Source organism: Emys orbicularis, chromosome 2 (assembly GCF_028017835.1).
Source record: "Emys orbicularis isolate rEmyOrb1 chromosome 2, rEmyOrb1.hap1, whole genome shotgun sequence".
NCBI classification, from domain to species: Eukaryota; Metazoa; Chordata; order Testudines; family Emydidae; genus Emys; species Emys orbicularis.
In genome coordinates, this window is record NC_088684.1 from 231,359,070 (window position 1) to 231,383,626 (window position 24,557).

General features: G+C 47.3%; 1 protein-coding gene across 1 annotated transcript in view; it reads left to right on the forward strand.

Annotated features, from left to right (window-relative positions):
- The first annotated feature begins 9,210 nt into the window (after positions 1 to 9,210).
- The window catches only part of CPVL (carboxypeptidase vitellogenic like), a 75,046-nt gene continuing 59,699 nt past the window's right edge, over positions 9,211 to 24,557 (forward strand). Inside the window, exons 1-3 of the mRNA XM_065399627.1 lie at positions 9,211 to 9,400; positions 10,765 to 10,883; positions 16,149 to 16,263. Coding sequence (XP_065255699.1) covers positions 9,211 to 9,400; positions 10,765 to 10,883; positions 16,149 to 16,263 — 424 coding nt within the window. The remainder of the gene's footprint in view (positions 9,401 to 10,764; positions 10,884 to 16,148; positions 16,264 to 24,557) is intronic.

A 24,557-nucleotide genomic window follows, 5' to 3' on the forward strand; every position in this document is an offset into this window, starting at 1 on the left:
ATTTCATCCTGTCAGCCACCCTTTTTGAATAGCAGAAAGGAATGACAGACCAGAACAATCCTTATGACTGATTATGGTCACCCTTTTGTTTTAAGATAAGTTATAATGTCTACTATGGTTTCCTATATGTATTACAAATTAGGCACTCTAGTTAAATATACATTTCTTTGTTTTTAAGGTTTAGAAAGTAAGAAATAGGATCTTGTATCTATGTTAAGTATCAGAGGGGTAGCCGTGTTAGTCTGAATCTGTAAAAAGCAACAGAGGGTCCTGTGGCACCTTTAAGACTAACAGAAGTATTGCATCTGAAGAAGTGAGGTTCTTACCCACGAAAGCTTATGCTCCCAATACTTCTGTTAGTCTTAAAGGTGCCACAGGACCCTCTGTTGCTATCTATGTTAAGGAGATTAGAGGAATGTTGAGGGCCTGAAGCCCCAATGTAAATTGTAGGCTTGATTTACAATGTATTCTGCTGAATATAAAATACTACTGTTTGTATTCTCAATCTGTTTGTGTGAATGAGGAATTTATGCATCAGGAAAAGATAAGGTGTGAAGGCCATTGTTATAGCCAGATGATCAAGGAAGGAGTGAAGAGACTTAAAGGACATCAAAGAACCATCAACGCGCACCCAATCATCAACGCGCATCCATAATGAAGGGCAGATTGCTGACCCTGAGGTGAAGGCTGGCACCCCTAAGGACAATTGATTAAATCGGAACAAAGGACAGGATGACCCTCTTGGAGGTGTACTGGAATGTTTACACCAATTAAGAAGTAACCAGTCTCAAACTGACACAGCAAAATCCATAGACTTCAACAGAGAAAAAAACCTATAAGAACAGGGTGCTTGGCCATGGGACTTTGGGTTCGTCTTGCCACACTCCAGGAGCATCGGATCGCGACCGACAAGAGCCCAGCTCCACACTCGTGCTCAATCTAACTGGCCATTAGATTGACTCGAGCTACAACAGACTGGTAACTATGAACATCACTGGCAGGACTGTGTGTGTGTGTGTGTGTGTGTATGTATGTATGTATGTATGTATGTGTGACTGAAAAGCATATGCTAACTGTTGTATTTTCAATAAATGCTGCGTATTTACCTTCCTCTATAAAGATCCTTATGAGCATAACACAGAGAGTGCAGAGAACTCCCAGGGTAAGCTAGAGAGATTTATGAAGGCCTGCAAAGGGCAAGGGCCTCTTACAAGTTGTAAGGAGCTGGGGCCTGGGCTGAAGACACCCAATAATAACTGGGTGTACTCAGATTCCCCCACCGCCTGGGCGAGAAACCTCAGGGGGTCCTTTTACAGGGACTATTTGCATGAGTAAGTGCAGTTGTATAACTGGGCCTTGATCAAGAGGAGCCTGGAAGGGCTCAACACAGACCATGTCCAGTTAGCATTAGCTTGACTACTAAGGCCTTGGCTACACTTGCGAGTTACAGCGCAATAAAGCTGCATACAGCGCAGTATCTCACTCCCCGTCCACGCTGGCAAGGCACGTACAGCGCTGTATCTCCGTAGCTACAGCGCTGCTGGTACTCCACCTCCCCGAGAGGAATAAAGAGTATTGCGCTGCCGCTGCTGCACTGCGGTGCCAGTGTGGCCGCCCAATGCGCTCTGATTGGCCTCCAGAAGTATTCGGCAGTATCCCACAATGCCTGTTCTAGCCTCTCTGGTCATCAGTTCGAACTCTACTGCCCTGGCCTCAGGTGACCAACCCTCAGACCCGCCCTTTATATTCCCCGGGAATTTTAAAAATCCCCTTCCTGTTTGCTCAGCCAGGCGTGGAGTGCTATCAGCGAGTCTTTCCAGGTGACCATGCCTCCACGCGCCAAGTGAGCCCCAGTATGGAGCAATGGCGAGTTGCTGGACCTCATCAGTGTTTGGGGGGAGGAAGCTGTCCAGTCCCAGCTGCGCTTCAGCCGTAGGAATTACGACACCTTCGGGCAGATATCAAGGGCCATGATGGAAAGGAGCCATGACCGGGACGCACTGCAGTGCAGGATTAAAGTGAAGGAGCTGCGGAATGCCTACCGCAAAGCCCGCGAGGCAAACGGCCGCTCGGGTGCTCCCCCCGCGACCTGCCAATTCTACAAAGAGCTGGATGCGATACTTAGGGGTGACCCCACCTCCACTCCAAGCACCACCATGGACACTTCAGAGCGGGAGGAGGAGGAGGAAAGCGGGAGTGAGGGTGCTGGGGCGGGGGGAGACACCCCGGAATCCCTGGAGGCATGCAGCCAGGAGCTCTTCTCGAGCCAGGAGGAAGGTAGCCAGTCACAGCGGCCGGTACTTGGAGGACAAACAGAAGAGCAGGTTCCCGGTAAGCAGGTTTTTTTTCGGGAAGGAATTTTTTTGGTGCGGGCTTTTTGGGAGAGGAGGGTTAGGGCTGCATGCATGCCTAGATGTGGAATAGCGCATTGATGTGGTCTATCACTTCGCAATAATCAGCCTCGGTAATCTCTTCGAAAGTCTCATCCAGAACATGGGCAATGCGCTTGCGCAGGTTTATTGAGAAAGCCACCGTGGTCCTTATCCCAGTCAGGCTAACGTGTCCGCGCCACTGTGCCGCGAGGGGCGGGGGGACCATTGCTGCACACAGGCAAGCTGCATATGGACCAGGGCGGAAGCCGCATTGCAGTAGAAGACCCTCCCTTGCTTCCCAGGTCACCCTCAGCAGCGAGATATCTTCCAGGATGAACTCCTGTGGAAAATGTGGTGACAGTGTTTAGTATAGGGGCCCCCTGCAGCTGTTGGCTCTCCCCAAGGCACAGAAACCCAGAGGACAGTACAGCCATGAAACAATCAGTCCCCTTACTCACCATTTTGGGGCTCCCGTGGGTTATGTGCACTCTCTTTGGGACGGGAAAATTATGCTATTGTGCAGACTATGTGTGCCCTCCTTAAGTGCGGGGCAATCATTACTCTGTCTGGTATAAACAATGCTGCCTCTGTTAAGTGTTGCATTTTGCCTTTACAGATGCAACCTTGAGATCTTAGCCATCCATGTTATCACCGGCTGAGAGACTGCAAAGACTCAGGAAGAGGCCGTGAAAAAGCAAAGAAGACATGCTGCTAGAAGTGATGCATCAATCTCTTAAAGAGAATCAAAAAGCACAGGAGTGGAGGGAGAGCGAAAGCAGGATCCGCCAGGAAAACGCAGCTCACCGGCGGCGAAGCACGGAGCACCGGCAGCAAAGCATGGATCGGCTGATAAGCATCATGGAGCGCCAAGCAGACTCTATCCAGGTGCTCGTAGCCATGCAGGCAGAGCACTACCGCGCCCGCCCCCCCTGCAGCCCTTGTCCCAAAACTCTTTCCCTTGTGCCCCCATGTCACCTCCAACCCACTTTCCCCAACATCCGGGTTCTTACTGCCACCAGCTGCCTCCAACACCTGTATCTTCACCACCAAGCCCTGAAAACTACGACCCTTACCCTCTGCACTCAACCCCCATCACCATGCAGTATAGCCATCCTGAAGTGCAGCACTCATTGCACAGCACTCCAGACAGGACATATGCAAATCTGTGATTGTACCATTCCCCACCCCACCCCACCCCCTTGCCCTTTCTGATTCCCAAGCAGTTGTGTTTCTTTTCAATAAATGCATTTTCTTTTCAATAAATGGATTTTTTTGGCTTTGAAAACAGTCTTTATTATTGCATAAAGTAAAAGATACCTTAGCCCAGGAAAGAAACAGGCACTGCAAATCAGCTTAGCAAACATTCCTACTAACATTGGAACCACTGCACTTCACTCCTGTGCAGGGCACCAGTCATTACTGCTGGTTTTCAGCCTCAAATTGCTCCCTCAAGGCATCCCTAATCCTTGCAGCCCCATGCTGGGCCCCTCTAATAGCCCTGCTCTCTGGCTGTGCAAATTCAGCCTCCAGGTGTTGAACCTCAGCGGTCCATGCCTGACTGAATCTTTCACCCTTCCCTTCACAAATATTATGGAGGGTACAGCACGCGGATATAACCGCGGGGATACTGTTTTCGGCCAAGTCCAGCTTCCCCTACAGAGATCGCCAGCGGCCCTTTAAACGGCCAAAAGCACACTCCACAGTCATTCGGCACCGGCTCAGCCTGTAGTTGAACCGTTCCTTGCTGCTGTCAAGGCTCCCTGTGTAGGGTTTCATGAGCCACGGCATTAACGGGTAAGCGGGGTCTCCAAGGATCACAATGGGCATTTCGACTTCCCCTACTGTGATCCTCTGCTCTGGGAAAAAAGTCCCGGCCTGCAGCTTCCTGAACAGGCCAGTGTTTCGAAAGATGCGTGCATCATGCACCTTTCCGGCCCAGCCTGCATTAATGTCAATGAAACGCCCACGGTGATCCACGAGCGCCTGGAGAACCATAGAGAAATACCCCTTTGATTAACGTACTCGGATCCTAGGTGGGGTGGTGCCAGAATAGGAATATGCGTCCCATCTATCGCCCCTCTGCAGTTAGGGAAACCCATTTGTGCAAAGCCATCCACAATATCCTGCACGGAGTCACGGTTCTTCTGAGCAGGATGCGATTAATGGCCCTGTAAACTTGCATCAACACGATTCCAATGGTCGACTTTCCCACTCCAAACTGGTTAGCGACCGATCGGTAGCTGTCTGGAATTGCCAGCTTCCAGACTGCAATAGCCACCCGCTTCTCCACCAGCAGGGCAGCTCTCAATCTCGTGTCCTTGCGCCGCAGGGTGGGGGCAAGCCCCTCACACAGTCCCATGAAAGTGGCTTTTCTCATCCGAAAGTTCTGCAGCCACTGCTCGTCATCCCAGACTTGCATGACGATGTGATCCCACCACTCAGTGTTTGTTTCCCGAGCCCAAAAGTGGCGTTCCACGGTGCTGAGCATGTCCGTGAATGCCACAAGCAATTTCGTGTCGTACGTGTTACCTGACTCGATATCATCGTCGGACTCCTCACTGTCACTTTGGATCTTAAGGAATAGCTCAACTGCCAAACGTGACGTGCTGGCGAGACTCGTCAGCATTCTCCTCAGCATTTTGGGCTCCATTTCCCGCAGACCGAAATGGAACACAGACCGCGCAGCACAGAAACCGTTGAAAGATGGCATTGAAAGATGGTGCCAAATGTGGACGGAAACACAGGGATTACTGGGATGCGAAGCGATGCATCACAGGGCGTTGGGACAGGACCCAGAATGCCCTGCACCTCCCACCCTCTTCCCACAGCGCCAGAATGGGAAGAGGTGCTCTGTGGGATAGCTGTGGGATAGCTGCCCATAATGCACCACTCCCAATGCCACTGCAAGTGCTGCAAATGTGGCCACGACAGTGCGCTGGAGGCTGTCAGTGAGGACAGACTGCAGCGCTTACCCTACTCAGCTGTACGAAGACAGGTTTAACTCACAGCGCTGTACAGCTGCAAGTGTAGCCACACCCTAAATCCCCTAACATGTAAAACGTCCATCTGGCATTCTCTTTCGAAAACAGAGCTGTATTATCATAGGGGGTCAGCAAGATCACCGCAAGCACTGGAAGTAACTTGGGTAGGAGGACGTGGTACCCTTTGGCACTTCAAACTTAGACTTGGCGTTCTGAGAGCTTGATGAACACTGGAAGCTTTCTCAATCACAGGCATTTTTAAATGCCTCTTTTCTGTAGAGTGGAGTGCAGTTAATGTTAAACCAATTGTAAGGGATACTGCTGATTTTTCTCCTTGTATAATAGATTTTTCACTAGGTTTTATGACAGGGGTGGACAAACTACGGCCTGCGGGCCACATCCAGCCCGCGGGACCGTCCTGCCCGGTCCCCGAGCTCCTGGCCCAGGAGGCTCGCCCCCGGCCCCTCCCCTGCTGTTCCCCTCGCTCGCAGCCTCAGCTTGCTTGCTCCGCTGCTGGCGCAATGCTCTGGGCGTCGGGGCTGTGAGCTCCTGGGGCAGCGCAGCTGCAGAGCCTGGCCTGACCCGGTGCTCTGTGCTGCATGGTGGTGGCAGTGGCGGCGTGGCCCAGCTCCAGCTGGGCGACGTGGCTGTAGCGCCGCCAGCCACCGGTGCTCCAGGCAGCGCGGTAAGGGAGCAGGGAGTGGGGGGATTGGATAGAGGGCAGGGGAGTTTGGGGTGGTGGTCGGGGGCAGGGGTGTGGATAGGGATCGGGTGGGAAACGGGGTTGAATGGGGGCAGGGGTCCCCAGGGGGCAGTCAGGAAGGAGGGGGGGGTTGGATGGGGCAGCAGGGGGCAGTCAGGGACAGCGGCAGGGATTCCGGGGGCAGTCAGGGGACAGGGAGAAGGGGTGGTTGGATGGGACAGGGGTGGTTGGATGGGGGCGTCAGGAATGAGAGGAGAGGTTGGATGGGGCAGCGGAGGTCTGGGGGCAGTCGGGGACAGGGAGCAGGGGTGTGTGGATGGGGCAGGGGTCCCAGAGGGGCTGTCAGGGAACGGGGCAGGGGGGGTTGGATGGAGCAGGAATCCGGGGGGTGGGGCAGATAGGAGGTGGGGGCCGGCCCATGACCCCCTCCCCTAACCGGACCTCCATACAATTTACGAAACCCGATGCAGCCCTCAGGCCAAAAAGTTTGCCCACCCCTGATCTATGAACTTATTTCACATTGGAAAAATTTGAAGTGTGCTTAAATGTTCTTAAATTCTGAGGACTTCCTGTGTGTTATGATTAGTAGGACTTTTTTATTGGTGTCTGCCTTGCAGGAAGGTCACAGGAACATTGAAGTACATGTACTTAAAACAAATATATTACGGTCTTTACAGCGGCGGCTCCAGGCACCAGCGCTCCAAGCACGTGCCTGGGGTGGCAAGCTGCAGGGGGTGCCCTGCCGGTCCCTGTGAGGGCGGCAGTCAGGCAGCCTGCGGCGGCATGCCTGCGGGAGGTCCTCCGGTCCCACAGATTCGGCGGCAATTCGGTGGCAGTTACGCCGAATCCGCGGGACCGGCGGACCTCCCACAGGCATGCCACCGAATCCGCGGGACCGGGGACCTCCCGCAGACGTGCCGCCGAAGGCAGCCTGCCTGCCGTGTTTGGGGAGGCAAAAAAGCTAGAGCTGCCCCTGGGTCTTTAAATGAATGACTTAAAATAGTGAAGGAAAAACTTGAATTGAAGCAGCTACAAAAATCCAAGCAAAAGCATCAGTTTTCTTGTGCAATGATTTTCTCCAGGGCTAAAACTGGAAAGAAGAGTAAGAGGAAACATTCTGAGGTCATTCTGTTCTTAGCAGAGATGTGTGTGACAGTAAAGGTTCATTTGTCATAAATCTGCAATACAAGAAAATCAATTTAGAGCTAGGACAAATAAATGCTCCAACTTTTACGTTGGAGAGCAGTTCTGTTGCTGCATGATCTCTGAACACAACTGGAATTATCATTGGTTTACTTTGGTCTCTTAAGCCTTGTCTATATTTACAGAGGGCCTGTGCAAAGAAGCAGTAACTCTTGCTATTTTAAACTGCTGCTTCTAACATGGCTCCAGCCCCAATGTGGAAGGGGCCCTAAATGTAACAGGTTGTGTAAATATTTATATCTTTACATGTATATTAACTTTTCAGTAAAACAGAGACAGAGGGCTGAAATGTTTGCACTTCCTTATGTTTTGTTTCTTCTGTGATGTCTCTGTGAAGTAACACTGATTTTAATTCCAAGGGATAATGGGGGGAGAAGGGGAGGGTAACCTGTTGTAAGGGGGCTCCTGAGATACACTACATGCTTGTAAGAGGGTTGCTGCCTCTGCTTAATCTTTTTAGATGTACCACTGCCTCAGTTTCCCCTTTGTATATAACAGCATGCCACAAATCTTAGTAACATATAAGATCTTCCTTCTGGGTCTTCAAATACCATTCAAAACGGCCCCCACCCTTTACATAGCTGGGTTTCTCAAGTCTTTCTCCTAAGTCCTGGGGCCCATCCCTTAATGCGAGAGTTCCAGGCAGCTGGTTCACTGCTCAGCTACAAGGGTTCACACTATCTCCAGGCTATCCCTGGCTTGCTTACCAGCTTCTTGCCCCAGCCCTGTTTGGGCGCACTCTGTTTATTGGACCATCAGTGAGCTCATGCAGCTCTTTTTCCTCTTTGGTCACAGGGATTTAGTTCTTGGCCCAGCTTCTCTTCAGCTATTTCCCTGGGCTCTGCCATGAGGGAAGTAACAGCTCTTCTCCAAGCTTCCCCAGAGAGAGGCTTTCAAGCAGCCCCTGCTTCTCACACAGGCCCTCTTCCAGACTGGGCAACTGGGCTTGACTTTTATTGTCTGCCTTGCTTATGTGATCCCAGGACACTTCAGTTAGTCCAGGTGGACTACATCCCTCAGAATCCCCAGCTGTGCTGGGCCACACCTGCACTTCCAGGACCTAGTGCCCTGGTACAGTGCTGTACAGATAAAATCCCCAAATCCTCAACGTGTAGGCTTGACAACTACAAATACACTATAAAAATAACAGTTGAAAACTCTTTCTCTTACCTATGAATTGCTCCCTTCTCCTCCAATGACTGACGTCAGAAACACCACAAGGAAGTATTAGAATTATTAATTTATATCACAGTAGCGCCTGTAGGTGCAGATCGGGGATTGTGCTTGGCACCTTGCACACATAAGAAAAAGATGGTCTCTACACCAAAGAGCTTAAGTATTTAAATATTTTGCTTTCTGTGTTGGTGTTTTGTTTCTTGTTTTTGTGGTTTTTGTACTTGCAACCATTGAAGGAGAAACAATATTGAACGTTGCACATAAGACTTGTACGTAGGTTGTTTTTAAAATGCAAAAATCACTTTTTTAACTCTGATGTGGGTGTGGGCCTGAGCCAATATCCCAGAGGGAAAAAAACTCCAAAGTTCAAGATACTAAAGAGCAAAACTTGTACTCTGTAGTTTGGGCCGCTCTCTGGTTTAAGAATAATATTACTGATGTCGGATCTCGCCTCTTAAGAATATTTGTGACAGCTTTCCGGTTTCCCCTCAGTAGTGCTAGTTGTCTGCTTTGTGCTTGTAAGACAGCAGCAACTCTCTATACTTCTGCTTTATTGCTGTAGAAGTGAGAACAACTTACAGAAGTGAAAGTGCTTTGTTCTGCATTAGATATTAGATAATGGGTGCCTAGAGGATTCCTAATACATGTGTTAAGATGGGGATAAAACTATATAACATGACAAACCATTAAGCAAAACAAAGGGATTGCAGCAGCAAATTCCTTTTTGTGTCTGGCTTGTGGTACGCTTTCTTTTCTAGGGGGATTAAATGACAAAATGTGGAAGGCGACTGTTCTGCTGACTTTGCTGAGCCTGAGTCTGACCTTCAAGCTAGGTTGTGCTCATAAACAATGGAGTGTCTTTCGCAACATGTTTAAAAGAATCCTGAGTTCCACACCACCAAGAGAAGACCCAGGGCAGCCACTCTTCCTTACCCCTTATATTGAAAGTGGGAGAATTGAGGAAGGTAAGAAGACGTTTACAAGTTACCTGCCTAGAAAACCTACCTCTTTCTAAACTTTCTGTAGAACCGTACTAACTTGCACTAATGACTGGGAACAGCTGTTGATTACTGAAGCTTGGAAGCTATAGGGTATGTCTACACAAAGACAAATAAACCTGTGGCTGGCCCAGGTCAGCTGACTCGGGCTCCGGGGCTGAAAAACTGCTGTGTAGATGTTTGGGCTTGGGCTGGCGCCTGAGCTCTGTGAGGATGGAGGGTCCCAGAGTTCAGGATACAGCCTGAGCCTGCATTTCTACACAGCAAATTTTAGTCCGGCAGCCTGAGCCCAAGTCAGCTGACCTGGGTTAGCTGCAGCTGTGGTGCGGGGCTTTTATCCCCGTGTAGACATTGAACAATAAGGAGATCGTGCAGCATAATGAACTGTTCACTTGGCAAGTGCAGATTTAGTTAGCCGTGATGCTACATAAAATACTACTAAACATAATGTAAAATAGTCTTTTAAAAGAATTGAGGTATTAGAAACTTGAGGCCTAACTATAGCCCTCTGCTATGGAAGTGCCTTGAGAAGTACAGAGATAGAAGAATAAGAATTTTGATGAGTAAAATCTCACTAGTTAAAGCACAATCTCATTTTAACACCTCTAAAATTGTTCACTTAAACTGGTACAAATGTGGCAGATGACATGGATGTAGGAGCTGACTAAGCTGATGTTCAGATGTTGCATCTCATACAAGAAAAGTTGCATCCTAGAGAGGGCCTGATTGATGAGAGAAACTCCATTGCTTTTCTTGTATCTGTTTTACTTGTTGCTTTTTAGTAAGGGGATCAGTGTTCTTCCCCTTCAGATAGAGCCCTGACTGCTGTACGTGTGTGTTTGTAGTAAATGTAGAATTGAGATATATGTAAATTCTAAGTTCAGGCCCATCTCTAGACATGGCACACAGAATCTGAACCATCCCAGTCTTTGGGAAATTTCAGTTTTGGAGTTTTGCATCTTAGAATCCCACTAATATACTTAACGCTGAGGAAGAGGGAGGCATTTCTGTATTCAGGCTATGAAAATTTTGGAGAACCAGAAGCGCTCTTGGATGTTGCCTCTCATTCACAACTGAGGTCTTCAGAGTGATGAATTCCCATTCCAGATCCCGTGGAGAAAGGGTAGGCTCCAGGAAGCATGGCTGCTTGAGGGGTAGTATTTGCTATGGGAGGGGAGTGGATAGTGGGTTGTTCCCTCCCTGTTCTCTTCTTCTCTGGTCAGTAAGGGATCTGCATGTCCCTGGGTTTATTCCTTGTAATGACAGACATGTTAACCTGAATACCCCTCTCTTTATTAATGTTTGTTTCAATCTTTTTTGTCTCTCTCTAGGAAGGCAGTTAAGTTTGGTTGGGCCTCTCCAAGGAGTAAATGTGAAGAGTTACTCTGGCTATCTCACAGTGAACAAGACTCACAACAGCAATCTCTTCTTCTGGTTCTTCCCTGCTGAGGTAAACGTACTATTGAGATGAAATACTCCTGTGCCATTTAACCCCCCCCCCCCACTTGATGGCATTGCTTAGTGTATTTACAACAGAAAGCTGACTACAGAATAGCAGTACTTTACCTTGAAAGCTAGGCATAACACAAGCCAAACATGAACATCTATTTAATAAGGGTGAACATCTATTTAATGGTAACCAGACAACACAATAAATTCCTCTTGAAAGGATTGCTTGTACTTTACCTCCTTCTTTTCCCCAGCCACAACATTCTAGGTGGCTGCAGGTTGGCTGGAAATGGCTGTAGACTGATTTGAGAAGTCCAAAATTGATCTCAGATCAGTTTGTGTGTCTGTGTGTGTATTAAACTTGTGTAAACTTGCTGTAATGTAGGGAAGCTGCTTCTAGAGGGGTTTTCCTAAGCAACTTTTTATAGAAACAGGCAACAGTGAGAATGAAATGGTTATCATTTTCGTTATTGCTAATTCATTTCTTGTATCTTTACCCACACTGTGCTATTCTCGTCCTTGTCCTTGATCTCCCTAGCCTTCTTGTTTGTAACCTTCTGCCTCTTCCTTATTATGTCTCCTGTATAGATTGGACTTTTTGCTCTAACTATTAGATTGCAGGGGGATTCATTTAATATTCTGAAATTACTAGAGAATGTAGGGGAAGCTGTATTGAAATATAGTATTGAACCTTAGAGAGCTGATATTTTCCAGACTGTTAGCAAAATAAATCCATTGTGAGGATGTATGATGTGTGCAATCTCCAACAGGTGTATATAGTTCATTAATAAAAAAAACCCCCCAAACCCCTAAAATCAACTAGCCCAGCTCTATCACGCTATATTTTTTTCTCTGAGAGGATACTGATGTGCTGTACCAGCTTGTATAATGGCATTTTAAATTATGCCTCTATCTAAAGGGGGAAGTGGCTTTGAGACATAAGGCAAGGTGATAGCCCCAAGATTAGTTAAGTATCTCAGAGCATGGACCTGTGATAGTTAGTGGTAGTTGTAGGGATTTGACTGATTTCAGAAAGTTTGCTTATCCACACTTTTGTCACTGTTGAAAAGAAGTTAGTGTCTACAACTACTTAGAATCTTCCATTTTAGATAGCTATTTATTTGTCTAATCACTAGGCTCCATGCGTTGATGTAACTGACTAGTCTGACTCTTGCATACTATGTTTGGCCTTGTGCACTTTGGCTGTTTTGCTCTAGCTGCCCTTGTTGTGTTATATAGCTGGGTCTTCACAAAGTAATATCTAGCTGTTTTGACTTTTTCAGGTGGCTGATCAGACATCTGGTCTCCGTCTCAAGAATTTATGTAAATAAAACTTACTTAGAGAGCTATATTCCTTAGGTACAGGGGTGCCAAGTAGTGTGTGTTAAGATCTTTCCTGTCCTCAAGAAAGCATTGTTAAGAGGGTGAGGTATCAGAGGATTGTCCTGTTGAAACAAGGAAAACATTCTGCTACAGAGGATGTGAAGGAACTGAGGAAAGAATTAATAGAATAGTTGACTTCACTAAAGTTAGGAAAAGTGGTATCTAAATGCTTTGCCTTACATATTTATAAACTTCGCTTTTCAGGGTGTAACCTGTTCTCTTCATCCCCAAATTCAAAATCTTCAGCAAACTATTCTTCCTTTGGCATTTCCCTTTCTCTTATCTTTCCCCACCCTTTACTTAATTTAATTTCTTTCTGTGCCAACCAATAGTCCCTGTTCTGTTGTTGGACCTCACTAAGGCTTTGTCTTCACTACCCGCCGATCCGGCGGGTAGCAATCGGTTTTTCGGGGATCGACTTACCGCGTCTAGTGAAGACGCGGTAAAATCGATCCCTGATCGCTCTGCCGTCGACTCCGGAAATCCACCTTGGCAGGAGGCGGCAGCGGAGGCGGCGGCAGCGCGGCAGCGGTCGACTTTCCCGCGTCCTCACCGCTAGGTAAGCCGACCTAAAATACGCAACTTCAGCTACGGTATTCACGTAGCTGAAGTTGCGTATCTTAGGTCGGACCCCCGCTGCAGTGTAGACCTAGCCTTAGACTTAAACACCTGCCAGTTTTATTCACCTCTTGGGTATTTAGTAAGCAATTAAATGGGCCAGTTATGCCAACACCTCTAAAATGCCTAATATTCCACTGTGAAGGAGTAATAATATATGAAGTGTGCAGGGCCGGCTCCAGGCACCAGCTTAACAAGCAGGTGCTTGGGGCGGCCAAGGGAGAGGGGCGGCACCTGCGGCAATTCGGGGGCAGCAGGTCCCTCACTCCCTCTAGGAGCGAAGGACCTGCCGCTGAACTGCCGCCGCCGATCGCGGCTTTTTTTTTTTTTTTTTTTGCTTGGGGCGGCAGAAATGCTGGAGCCGGCCCTGGAAGTGTGAAAAGAATGTTCTCTCAAAATTACTAAACAGTCATTCAAGTCTTGTAAGGCTTCTCACCGCCAACAAGAGAAACCTCTTTCCTAAAGAGGTAACACAGAATGTGGCTGAAAAAAGCTAAACAGTTCATTCTTGGATCAGCAGCTGATAACATGAGGGGTATTTGGTCTAATGCAAGTCAGTTAATCTTAAATTGGCAAATTTTGCTTTCTGTTTTTTTTGACATATGATTCTTCAAAAGGATGTGGGGGAAGGTGCAAAGAGACTCTGGAATAGAATGGGCTGCACCTCTGCGAAAGAAAGTTCCAGCATATATTGTTGCACAATCAACACCCACCCACTGGGTGAAATCCTGACCCAGTTGGAGTTAATAGGAGTTTTGACATGGTCTTTAGTGGGGCTAAGATTTTGCCCAAAGTCTTCAGGGAAACCAGCTTTTCCCATACTAACTTTCTGATTTTAGAGGCACTGTCCAGTTATACAAACCAGGGGCCAAATCCTCAGATGATGTAAATTTGAAATGCTCCATTGACTGCAATGGCATGAAGACAATTTATAGCAGCTGAGGATTGGGCCTGGATGTCTATAAAATGGGGCATTAAAAAGCTCTGAAAAGAATTATCAATGAGTACTCAAAATATTTTACAGAAAGACAGTTCTGTATAATACAAGAAAAATGGCTTGTGGGTCATTAGCAAGCCCCTGTCAGGAGGGATTTCAGAAAACGGTACAAATAATGAAATCTCAGAACAGGGAACTTAAATGGAGATAAAATTGAGGCCATCAGGCCAACAAGTCCCATTGCATCATGGTTTTTTAAGCCTTTATTAGTATGAGTTAACTTCGGAATGTCTTAGGGAAAGAGAACTTTGCTCTGTGAATAACAATAGACAACTTATAAGAAGGATGTGCTCTAACAATATTAACTTGTAAAATGGCTTTAAATCCACTAATCCTGGGTGCTGTTGTGACAGCCCCACTCTTTCTATATTCAATACTCTTGTTAAATAACCTGCCATATTCCTGATCTTCCTACTTGGATAGCATTATTTATACAGAACTGACTCGAGAAGGAGTCTTTAACAGAGGGTTGCTACTTAAGACTGGAGAAACCAGTTAACAGTTCTTTGTACCTGTTACACAAAAGAAGCAAATTAGTTCTGCAGAGTGAAAGAAAAATGTACTCAGTAGTTTTTTTTAAAACTATCTATAGTTAAACTTTTTTTTTTGCTTTCAGCAAATTAAAAAAATGGCCTGTAGGGGGCACCAGAGGAATTCAGAGAACAGCTACCACAGAAGTCCAATTGAATATACACTTATTAATAGCATCAGTAACTGTCCTTAAATGATGTTTTTTCTGTTGGTAGAAGACACTTTATTAAAAGATATTAATGTATTTGGTATTTCATAGTGTGTTTCTAGGTTCTACTGGCCTTCTTGATAAAGAAATGGTAGACTTTTAGGCACCTTTGAATATTTTTTGCCCTAGGTCCCATTTTCCAAAGAGGCACTTTTGAAGTCAACAGGACTTAGGCTCCTAGGTTTAAGTCACTTTTGAAAATGGGATTTAGGCACTTTTGAAAAATTTGTTCTTAATGCTGGAGTTCTGGTGAAATCAAGAAAACTTTTTCAGAAATCCTATTCCTATTAAATTGAGATGGTCTGCTGTAAACCATTCAAAAACACAGAAGGGGGAGTGGGACCTTATGATGCCTTCTGTTTTGAAAGATTTTGCTTAAAAGAAAAAAAATTAAAACTCTATTGAAAAAAGCTTAAACATTTTCCTGCAGTAAATATTCTGCTAGTGTGAATAAAATGAAACCAGCTAGGAACAGTTAAGTGAAACTAACAATGAGCATTTTTCAGTTCCCATCACCTGCTGCTCTGTGCCATACCACTGACTACTCTTTTCTTATTGTTATCTTTTACTCCTCTTGGCTTGATCTGTTGTCTTATACTTGGATTTTAAGCCCTTTGAGGCAGGGACTGACTTTTTGTTGTGTTTGTACAATGGGGCCCTGATTCATGAATAGAGCCACTAGATAGGATTGCAGTGCAAATCGTAAATAATCATAACTACTCTCAATTCTCTCTCCCACAACTCTGTTTTTCTGCAACCCACTATATCCTGGCTACTTATCAAGTCTCTGTTTTTTCCATCTGCTCCCAACATAAGTCCCAATCATTCTTTACTTCTGGAATGGGAGACTTTGAAACCTGCCTCTTCCTCTTCACCATTTCTGAAGCTTGCCCATTGACTGTTGGGAGAGACTGTCTGGCTCTCCCTAGCAGTAGCTATTTTTGGGGCAAGCACTCCCCATAGACAAATCATGCATACAGAGAGATTTGTAAGATACTCAGGGTATGTCAATATTGCAACTGGGAGGTATGATTCCCAGCCCGGGTAGACAGACTCGTGCTAGCCTAGCTGTAGCTAGCCTGCTAAAAATAGCAGTGTGGACATTGTGACATTGATGGTGGCTTGCACTAGCCACCTGAGTCATGCTTGCCCAACACCTTGGATTTGAGCTCGGGTGGCTAGCCCAAGATGCCACCAGTGCTATTACAATCACACTACTCTATTCTCCGTTTGCTAGCATGAGCTGAGCTAGTGCGAGTCTGTCTACATGCGTGGGGAATCACATCTTCCCAGCTGCAGCGTAGACAGACCCTTAAAGATTCTAAAAGGCTAACAAATAATGTGTATTTCTTTTCCCATAGGACAAGTCTACATTACTGCACTGCATAGGTGCAGCTGTACCAATGTGGTGTGTCTGGTGAAGATGAATTATGCTGACGGGAGAGCACTAAGTTACATTGACTTAAGCGGTAGTGTAGATCAGCCCATAGTATAATGGCGTCTATTTCTTTTGTCTCTTCTTTAAACAGGTGCAGCCAGAGGATGCCCCGGTCCTTCTTTGGCTCCAAGGTGGACCAGGAGGAACATCAATGTTTGGGCTTTTTGTTGAACATGGCCCATATGTTGTTGACAAGAATCTCAGATGTAAGCATTGCTTGGATTCTGTGAATTCTGAAGTCTTTTTCCCCCCTATTACTTAGGTTTGGTCTACACTTAAAACTTAAATCGGTATAGCTATCTGGTCAAGGGTGTGAAAAAACTACAACCCTGACTGACAAAGATATGCTAACAAAACCCCCAGTGTAGATGCAGCTGTGCCAACAGAAGAATGCTTCTGTCAGCATAACTAACATCTACCAAAACTGGTAGAATAAACTACTTCTGTTGGTGTATACTGTGTCTACACTAGGGGGCTTTGCCAGCATAGCTATACCAGCATAGGCTCTATAGTGTAGACATAGCCTTCGCTTTATGCCTTGCAGTGAAGAGTTTTAACATACTTATAGGCATGGAATTATTTTATTTTTTCTGTATTCTTATTGCTGTGCATGTGTGACCTGGAGCAATTTTTAATTTGTCCTTTTGAGGCAATTTGAAAACTATTTGGTTTATCTTCTGATACTATTTGTTTTGTACATATTTTGGTACGTATTTTATTTCAACACAGGAAGCTAACTAAAGATTTAAGAAACGTTAAGAATATATATTTTTTAAAATGTGTGACTTTCTGGTCATCTTACTACCAAAATAAGCCTTCTCTTTTCATTCAGCATGAAAATGACCATTATTTTGTGAAAAGAGGGGAAGTAGAACTGAACTAATTTTTTTTTTTAAAGGAAAGGGCTTAGATTTCAGCATGATACGCGAAGAGTTGCACTGAGCTTAACTCCTGAACATACAAAAGTAATGGGAGTGTATGCAATTGTCTTTCTTTGGAACGATGAGGGTAGAAAATGGTAAAATCTCAAAAACGCTGGTTCACATAGGCCCTGATCAAGCAACACATGTGCATGGTCCTGTTGAAACCAATGGAGCTAAGTGTGTATTTTGCTGGATCAGGGACAGAAAATGCAGAAGACCTGTATGCTTTGGAAATCTGGTTGATCTAGTGAGATTGGGGCCTGGTCTACACTACGAGTTTAGGTCGACTTTAGCCGCGTTAAATCGAATTAAGCCTGGACACGTTCACACAACGAAGCCCTTTCTTTCGACTTAAAGGGGCCTTTAAACCGGTTTCTTTACACCACCTCCGACGAGGGGATTAGCGATAAAATCGGCCTTAGGGGGTCGGAATTGGGTTAGTGTGGACGGAATTCGACGTTATTGGCCTCCGGGAGCTATCCCACAGTGCTTCATTGTGACCGCTCTGGACAGCACTCTCAACTCAGATGCACTGGCCAGGTAGACAGGAAAAGCCCCGCGAACGTTTGAATTTCATTTCCTGTTTGCTCAGCGTGGAGAGCACAGGTGACCACGCAGAGCTCATCACCACAGGTAACCGTGATGGAGTCCCAGGATCGCAAAAGAGCTCCAGCCTGGACCGAACGGGAGGTACGGGATCTGCTCGCCATATGGGGAGATGAATCTGTGCTGGCCGAACTCCGAAGCAGTAAACGAAATGGCAAAATATTAGAAAAGGTCTCCAAGGCCATGAAGGACAGAGGCCATAACAGGGACGCACAGCAGTGCCGCGTGAAAATTAAGGAGCTAAGGCAAGCCTACCACAAATCCAGAGAAGCAAACGGAAGGTCCGGGGCTGAGCCGCAAACATGCCGCTTCTACGCGGAGCTATATGCCATTCTAGGGGGTGCAGCCACCACTACCCCAACCGTGTGCTATGAGTCCCTCACTGGAGAATCACACAGGGAAGCGGGTTCGGGGTACGAGGAAGATGAGGATGGAGATAATATAGATAGCTCACAGCAGCAAGGAAGCGGAGAAACCGGTTTCCCCAACAGCCAGGATATGTTTATCACCCTGGACCTGGAACCAGTAACCCCCAAACTCACCCAAGACCCTGTGGGCACACAGGGGACCTCTGGTGAGTGTACCTTTGTAAATATTACACATGGTTTAAAAGCAAGCGTGTTTAATGATTAATGATTAATTTGCCCTGGCAATCGCGGCCAGTACAGCTACTGGAAAAGTCTGTTAACGTGTATGGGGATGGAGCGGAAATCCTCCAGGGACATCTCCAGAAAGCTCTCCTTCATGTACTCCCAAAGCCTTTGCAAAAGGTTTCTGGGGAGGGCTGCCTTATCCCGTCCGCCATGGTAGGACACTTTACCACGCCAGGCCAGTAGCACGTAGTCTGGAATCATTGCATAACAAAGCATGGCAGCGTATGGTCCCGGTGTTTGCTGGCATGCAGACAACATCCATTCCTTATCGCTCTTTGTTATCCTCAGGAGAGTGATATCATTCACGGTCACCTGGTTGAAATGGGGCGATTTTATTAAGGGGACATTCAGAGGTGCCCCTTCCTGCTCGGCTGAACAGAAATATTCCCCGCTGTTAACCACGCGGTGGGGGGGAGGGGTGAAGTGACCATCCCAGAGAATTGGGTGTGTGGGGGAGGGGAGTTAGTTGGGTTTGTGCTGCATGTTAACCCTGAAACCGCAGCCCCTCCTTTTACATTGCAAACCCATTTTAAATGGCCAACCCAACGGGTGCTTGGTATGGTTAATGAGAGCAGTACTGTTTGAAACCATCCCCACTTGTTAACAAGGTTAAAAAAGCCAAAAGACTGTGTCTTACCATGGCTGCCTGCAAGCTGAAATCTGTGGCCTGGCACTGCATGAGTGATCTCTCACACCAAACCTGCAGGCTCTCAATATAAGAGGAAAAATGCGACCTTGTAACGAAAGCACATGTGCTGTGTGATGTGAACAGCAAAATCTAACGTGAAAGAGTGTACCCATTGTTCTCTAAAATGTATCTTTTTTAACCACCTCTCCCTTCTCCTCCACCAGCTGCAAATGTTTCTCCTTCACAGAGGCTAGTGAATATTCGAAAGCGGAAGCGAAGGACGCGTGATGAAATGTTTACTGAACTACAGACTGCCTCCCACGCTGACAGAGCACAGCAGAATGCGTGGAGGCAGTCAATTACTGATTTTAGAAAAGCCCAATATGAGCAAGAGGAGAGGTGGCGTGCTGAATCGCGGGCTGAAGAGCAGAGGTTGCGTGCTGAATCGCAGGCTGAAGAGGAGAAGTGGCGTCAGCTTGTAAACAGAAAGCAAGAGTCGATGCTCCGGCTGCTGGAGCATCAAACTGATATGCTCCTGCGTATGGTTGAGCTGCAGGAAAGGCAGCAGGAGCAGAGACCGCCGCTACAGCCCCTGTGTAACCAACAGCCCTCCTCCCCAAGTCCCATTGCCTCCTCACCCAGACGCCCAAGAACACGGTGGGGGGGCCTCCGGCCACCCAGTCACTCCACCCTAGATGATTTCCCGAGCAATAAGTTTTAAAGTTTTAAACTGCAGTGTGTCCTTTTCCTTCCCTCCTCCCCCACCCATCCCGGGCTACCTTTGCAATTATCCCCCTAGTTGTGTGCTGAATTAATAAAGAATGCATGAATGTGAAGTAACAATGACTTTATTGCCTCTGCAAGTGGTGCTTGAAGGGGGGAGGGTAGGGGAGGGTGGGGTGGTTGGTTTACAGGGAAGTAGAGTTAACCGGGTGGGTGGGGGGGCGGAGATTTCATCAAGGAGAAACAAACAGAAGTTTCACACCGTAGCCTGGCCAGTCACAAAACTAGTTTTCAAAGCTTCTCTGATGCGCACCGTGCCCTGCTGTGCTGCTGTAACCGACCTGGTGTCTGGCTGCGCGTAATCAGCGGCCAGGCGATTTGCCTCTACCTCCCACCCCGCCATAAATGTCTCCCCCTTACTCTCACAGATATTGTGGAGCGCACAGCAAGCAGCAATAACAATGGGGATATTCTTTTTGCTAAGGTCTGAGCGAGTCAGTAAGCTGCGCCAGCGCGCTTTTAAACGCCCAAATGCACATTCCACCACCATTCGGCACTTGCTCAGCCTGTAGTTGAACAGGTCCTGACTCCTGTCCAGGCTGCCTGTGTACGGCTTCATGAGCCATGGCATTAAGGGGTAGGCTGGGTCCCCAAGGATCACGATAGGCATTTCAACATCCCCAACGGTTATTTTCTGGTCCGGGAAGAAAGTCCCTTCCTCCAGCTTTCGAAACAGAACAGAGTGCCTGAAGATGCGAGCATCATGTACCCTTCCCGGCCAACCCACGTTGATGTCGGTGAAACGTCCCTTGTGATCCACCAGGGCTTGCAGCAGCATTGAAAAGTACCCCTTGCGGTTTATGTACTCGGTGGCTTGGTGCTCCGGTGCCAAGATAGGGATATGGGTTCCGTCTATCGCCCCACCACAGTTTGGGAATCCCATTGCAGCAAAGCCATCCACTATGTCCTGCACGTTTCCCAGAGTCACTACCCTTGATATCACCAGGTCTCTCATTGCCCTGGCAACTTGGATCACAGCAGCCCCCACAGTAGATTTGCCCACTCCAAATTGATTCCCGACTGACCGGTAGCTGTCTGGCGTTGCAAGCTTCCACAGGGCTATCGCCACTCGCTTCTCAACTGTGAGGGCTGCTCTCATCCTGGTATTCTGGCGCTTCAGGGCAGGGGAAAGCAAGTCACAAAGTTCCATGAAAGTGCCCTTACGCAAGCGAAAGTTTCGCAGCCACTGGGCATCGTCCCAGACCTGCAACACGATGCGGTCCCACCAGTCTGTGCTTGTTTCCCGGGCCCAGAATCGGCGTTCCACGGCATGAACCTGCCCCAGTAACACCATGATTTCCACATTGCTGGGGCCTGTGCCTTGTGAGAGGTCTAGGTCCATGTCCATTTCCTCATCACTCTCGTCGCCGCGCTGCAATCGCCTCCTCCTCGGCTGGTCCCGGTTTTGCTTTGGCATGTCCTGGCTCTGCATATACTCCAGGACAATGCGCGTGGTGTTCATAGTGCTCATAATTGCCGCGGTGATCTGAGCGGGCTCCATGATCCCAGTGCTAGCTATGGCGTCTGGTCTGAAAAAAGGTGCGAAACTAGTATCTGAAAGACCAGGGGAAGGAGGGAGGGAGGGGCGAGTGACGACATGGCGTATAGGTACAGGGAATTAAAATCAAGAAAGGTGGCTGTGCATCAGGGAGAAATACAAACAACTGTCACACAGAATGCCCCCCCCCCCCCCCCGAGATTGAACTCCTAAGCCTGGGTTTAGCGGGCCGTTGATTTGACGGAGGGAGGGGGGAAGGAAATGAATACAGAACAAATCTATTTTTTACATCTTAAGACGACCGTGCAGCATGACTGATAGCCCTCGGCATTTTCTGGGTGCTTGGCAGCAAATACTGGGTGCTTGCCAGTATGATGATGACGGATACCAATCATAATATACTATTTAGTGCCAAAAGGCAAGGGGTTGCTGCTGTGTAGCAATGTAGCCCCACGTGTGCCAGCCACATGTCTGCCAGCACCCAGATCGCCCTCGGCCTCTTCTGGGTGCTTAGCAGACAATACTTGGCAGAAAATAATATACTATGACTGATAGCCATGATTGTCCGACGAGGACGGTTACCAGTCGTAATAAACCATCTACTGCCAAAAGGCAAAAGGCAAAAGGCAAGGGGCTGGTGCAATGCAGCCCTACGGCTGCCAGCCCCACAGCTACCAGCATCCCGATCGCCGATGAAGGCTACCAGTCATGCTGCACCGTCTACCGCCAAAAGGCAGTTAGCTGCTGCTGCTGTGTAGCAATGCAGTCCCACGTCTGCCGGCACCCGGATGACATATGGTGACGGTGAGCTGAGCTGAGCGGGCTCCATGCTTGCCGTGGTATGTTGTCTGCACAGGTAACCCAGGTAAAAAGGCGCGAATCTATTGTCTGCCGTTGCTGTGACGGAGGGGGAGGGGCCTGACGCAATGTACCCAGAACCCCCCGCGGCACTGTTTTGCATCATTCGGGCATTGCGATCTCAACCCATAATTCCAATGGGCGCCGGAGACTGCGGGAACTGTGGGATAGCTACCCATAGTGCAATGCGCCGGAAGTCGACGCTAGCCTCGGTACTGTGGACGCGGTCCGCCGACTTCATGCACTTAGAGCATTTTATGTGGGGACACACACAATCGGCTGCATACAACCGATTTCTATAAAACCGGCTTCTATAAATTCTACCTAATTTTGTAGTGTAGACATAGCCTCAGACTTGTAACATGATTTGATTGGATTAAGAACATCCCTTCTTGCAGTACTTCCTTGATTCTCCCAGATGGGCAGAAGCATATGAAACTGTTTAAAAAAAAATTGGGTTACTTTAACTACTTAAAAATTGGAATGTCCTACTATTATAGGCTTTGAAATACAGGAGATTTGCAGCATGGCAGAGTGATGTGTTTTTACTCCACAACGTTAATATTTGGCCTTTTCTGATGTTTGAGCACTTAACTCTCTTTCACCCCCATCATTAATGGAACATTACTTTTCATACTACTTTTCATTCCCCAGTCCATTTTAATGCTATATTGTGAATGGAATGTATAAGAACTTCGTATTAGGCATATGAAATTGGAAAAGTAACTTGTATTCTGAGCAAAAAAAAGAGAAAATTATTCTAAGAAAAATACTCATTTTCACATTTACGTAAAGTTAATGTATATAGTATGAACTTTGGTGTTTTAAAACCTGTAAAAGGATTCATGATATTTGTCATTTTAATCCAAATTAAACCCACTTAGTAGGTTGACTTCCTTGTAGCTGGCCCCCAATGGGAAATACTGGTCATATTTGGATACTGCTGTGCTATAAAGCTGGATTTCCAGTTGGCATTAAACTATAATAGTTTATAGGTGAAAAAGGCTAGCCAAATTTTGGCTAGGTTAAACTAGTGTATTTATGCAAAGGCTCACATCATTTGTGTGGCTTGAGTGCTTCTCAAGTCAGCAGTCCCACGACCTGTTCTGTGAGTCAATGTAGCTCATAATGAACAACCACCTTATGAAAGTTCTACAGCTTCTTGTTCCTACATTATCCTAAACCCCACAGAATATCTATACTCAATTTGAAATTATCCACAAAAACTACATTAAAATAACATTATTAAGGTTACAAAGTCAATCACTCAAAAGTTAGGAAATGCTGGAACTAAGGAGGCCTCTGCAACCTTATTTAGGGCCCTTTGTGCTTATGCACTATGGTACTGTCTTTAATTACATGATCATGTGTTCCTCACCCCAGGACCTCTGCTTTATTCAGTGCACATGATGGAGAGTGTTCACTTAATGAGCAGTTATTCAAAATTGTGTTTTATTCTCATCGGTCCATGTGTGGCCCTGTGCCAGATATATAGCACCCTATTAAACCTTGCTCTGAAAACAGAATTATTAATTTCTTCATGGGCTTTTCTATAATGCTTATCAGTATAGTAACTGAGGCTTTCCAGACATTAATTAATCTGTCTTTGCAACACCCCTGTGAGATGAGGGGGCAGGGGCGTTGGAACAATTTGTAGAGCGGTGGTGATGAGAGCCATTGAACCAAACTGTAAACACTATATATGATGGAAACCACTTTGAGTCAGGGGGTGCTGCAGCAACCCCAGCAACCATAGTTCCACCACCTATGTGAGGGGGTGGTATTATCCACATTGTAGGCCTGGTCTATGCTACACGGTTAGGTCAATGTAAGACAACTGACATCAGCCTAATTATGCCAGTGTACACACTACAGCCTTGTCCCGCCAGTGTAAGTGCCGTACTACGCTGACATCATAACTCCACCTCCACGAGAGGCGTAGCACTTATGTCAGTGTAGTTAGGGCCAGGGCTTGTCTGTGTAGACACTGAGTTACTTACATCAGCTGTTGGCTATCTTGTTAGTTTCATGGCTCCAATTGACAAGAAAGCTGGGCAGCTAGAGCCCAGCTGCCCCCTGGCTCCCCACTTCCAGCCGGGCTGCTGCCTATATGCTCCCTGCTCAAGGAGCTTAGAAGCCCAGGTGGCTGCCCCCCCCCTTGCTCCCAGCTGGGAGCGGGGAGCCCAGGGGGGCATCTGGGCTCCTGGCAGGGAGCAGTGCAGAGCTGAGAAGCCCTGGCTCTCAGCCCCACACACTGCCCTTCTTCAGTCGGTGGAAGCGCTCCTGGTGTGGACTCACACCACCAACAGAAGGAGGGTAGTGTGGACATCAGCCGCTGCAGTAGTTACTGCAGTGGCTGTAAACTAACCTAACCTAGTACTGTAGACATGCCCGTAGTCTCCTTCCCTGGGATCCTCATCCAATGTCCGTCTCCCCATTCCCAGCTCCTTGGCCAAGTCTTCCTGTCCCTCTTCCTAGTTTCTTCTTCTCAGTCTCTTTGCCAGGGCCGGCTCTAGGCACCAGCAAACCAAGCACGTGCTTGGGGCGGCAC